A 987-nucleotide genomic window follows, 5' to 3' on the forward strand; every position below is an offset into this window, starting at 1 on the left:
GCAGGTTAAATAAAAAAAGAAAAAGCGTCATAAAATTTTTGCATCCTGTGATATCCGTGAGATGTACAAAATTTTTGGAAAAACAAAAAATGTTTTCAACAATAAAAATTTTATGTTTGGTGTCTGAAGATTTGAACATTAATAAAGTAATAGGTGATTTTAATAAATTTTTATTTATAGTAAAAATAAAATTAAGAAAAAAAAAATTTTTACAAGTTACAAAAAATTTTTAAACACAACTTTCTTGATGAGCTGCTAATAATGGTGTTCTAGTTGTAACAACTTCTCTATGTAATCTCGCTGTCCCGTTTATTCCAGTACGATCAATCTAAAAGGAAAATATATCAAATACAAAAAAACATTTAAAGCAAGTATTGTAAATTTTATAAGATAAATTTTATTTTAGAATATACATTTATATTAGTAAGAAGTATGATAGTAAGATTAGCCGTCAAAGTAAGTCATTAAATTTATTCCTGATTTTTAGAACTTGGGTGTAATTAATTGATTTAAACCTGTTGAAATACTAACCTGAGTCTCAGAGTTATGAGTGAGGGGGGATAAAGGTGTGTTAGGAGTTTGAGTGCTAACTAAGCTCTGGGAACTGTTCGAGTTCTTAGCCTCTTTATTGACCACCGTAGAATAAAGCGGCGGGTCCGGCGGACAGTCTGTTCCTAAAAAAATTTACAATTTAATTAAAAATAATTAATGGTCCTTAAGAAATCTAAGAAAAATAGTTAGCACTGAATTTTTTTTACACTACACTTTAATAGCTGTTGAAAAATAAACTGAAAATTTAATGTCGTTGTATTACATATGTTTAAATGATTTAGATTATGTATTTTATATAATGAAAAAGTTTTAAAATTTAAGAAAGTTACCAAAATTAATTTAACCTTTAAATTGAAATTTTCCTTTTTAACAACTTTAAAAAAGTAACATTTAAAACACCCACTTACCTTTATTTAACGGGATTAGATCTGGGTT

General features: G+C 26.3%; 1 protein-coding gene across 1 annotated transcript in view; it reads right to left on the bottom strand.

Moving 5' to 3' along the window:
- Positions 1–229: 229 nt before the first annotated feature.
- LOC106104959 (B-cell receptor CD22-like) overlaps positions 230–987 on the bottom strand; it is a 32,783-nt gene continuing 32,025 nt past the window's right edge. The window contains exons 15-16 of the mRNA XM_013285153.1: positions 532–674; positions 230–328 (exon numbers count right to left, since the gene is read on the bottom strand). Of these exons, the coding sequence (XP_013140607.1) occupies positions 230–328; positions 532–674 (242 nt within the window). The remainder of the gene's footprint in view (positions 329–531; positions 675–987) is intronic.

This window comes from Papilio polytes, unplaced genomic scaffold (assembly GCF_000836215.1).
Source record: "Papilio polytes unplaced genomic scaffold, Ppol_1.0 DF823288.1, whole genome shotgun sequence".
Taxonomy (NCBI): Eukaryota; Metazoa; Arthropoda; class Insecta; order Lepidoptera; family Papilionidae; genus Papilio; species Papilio polytes.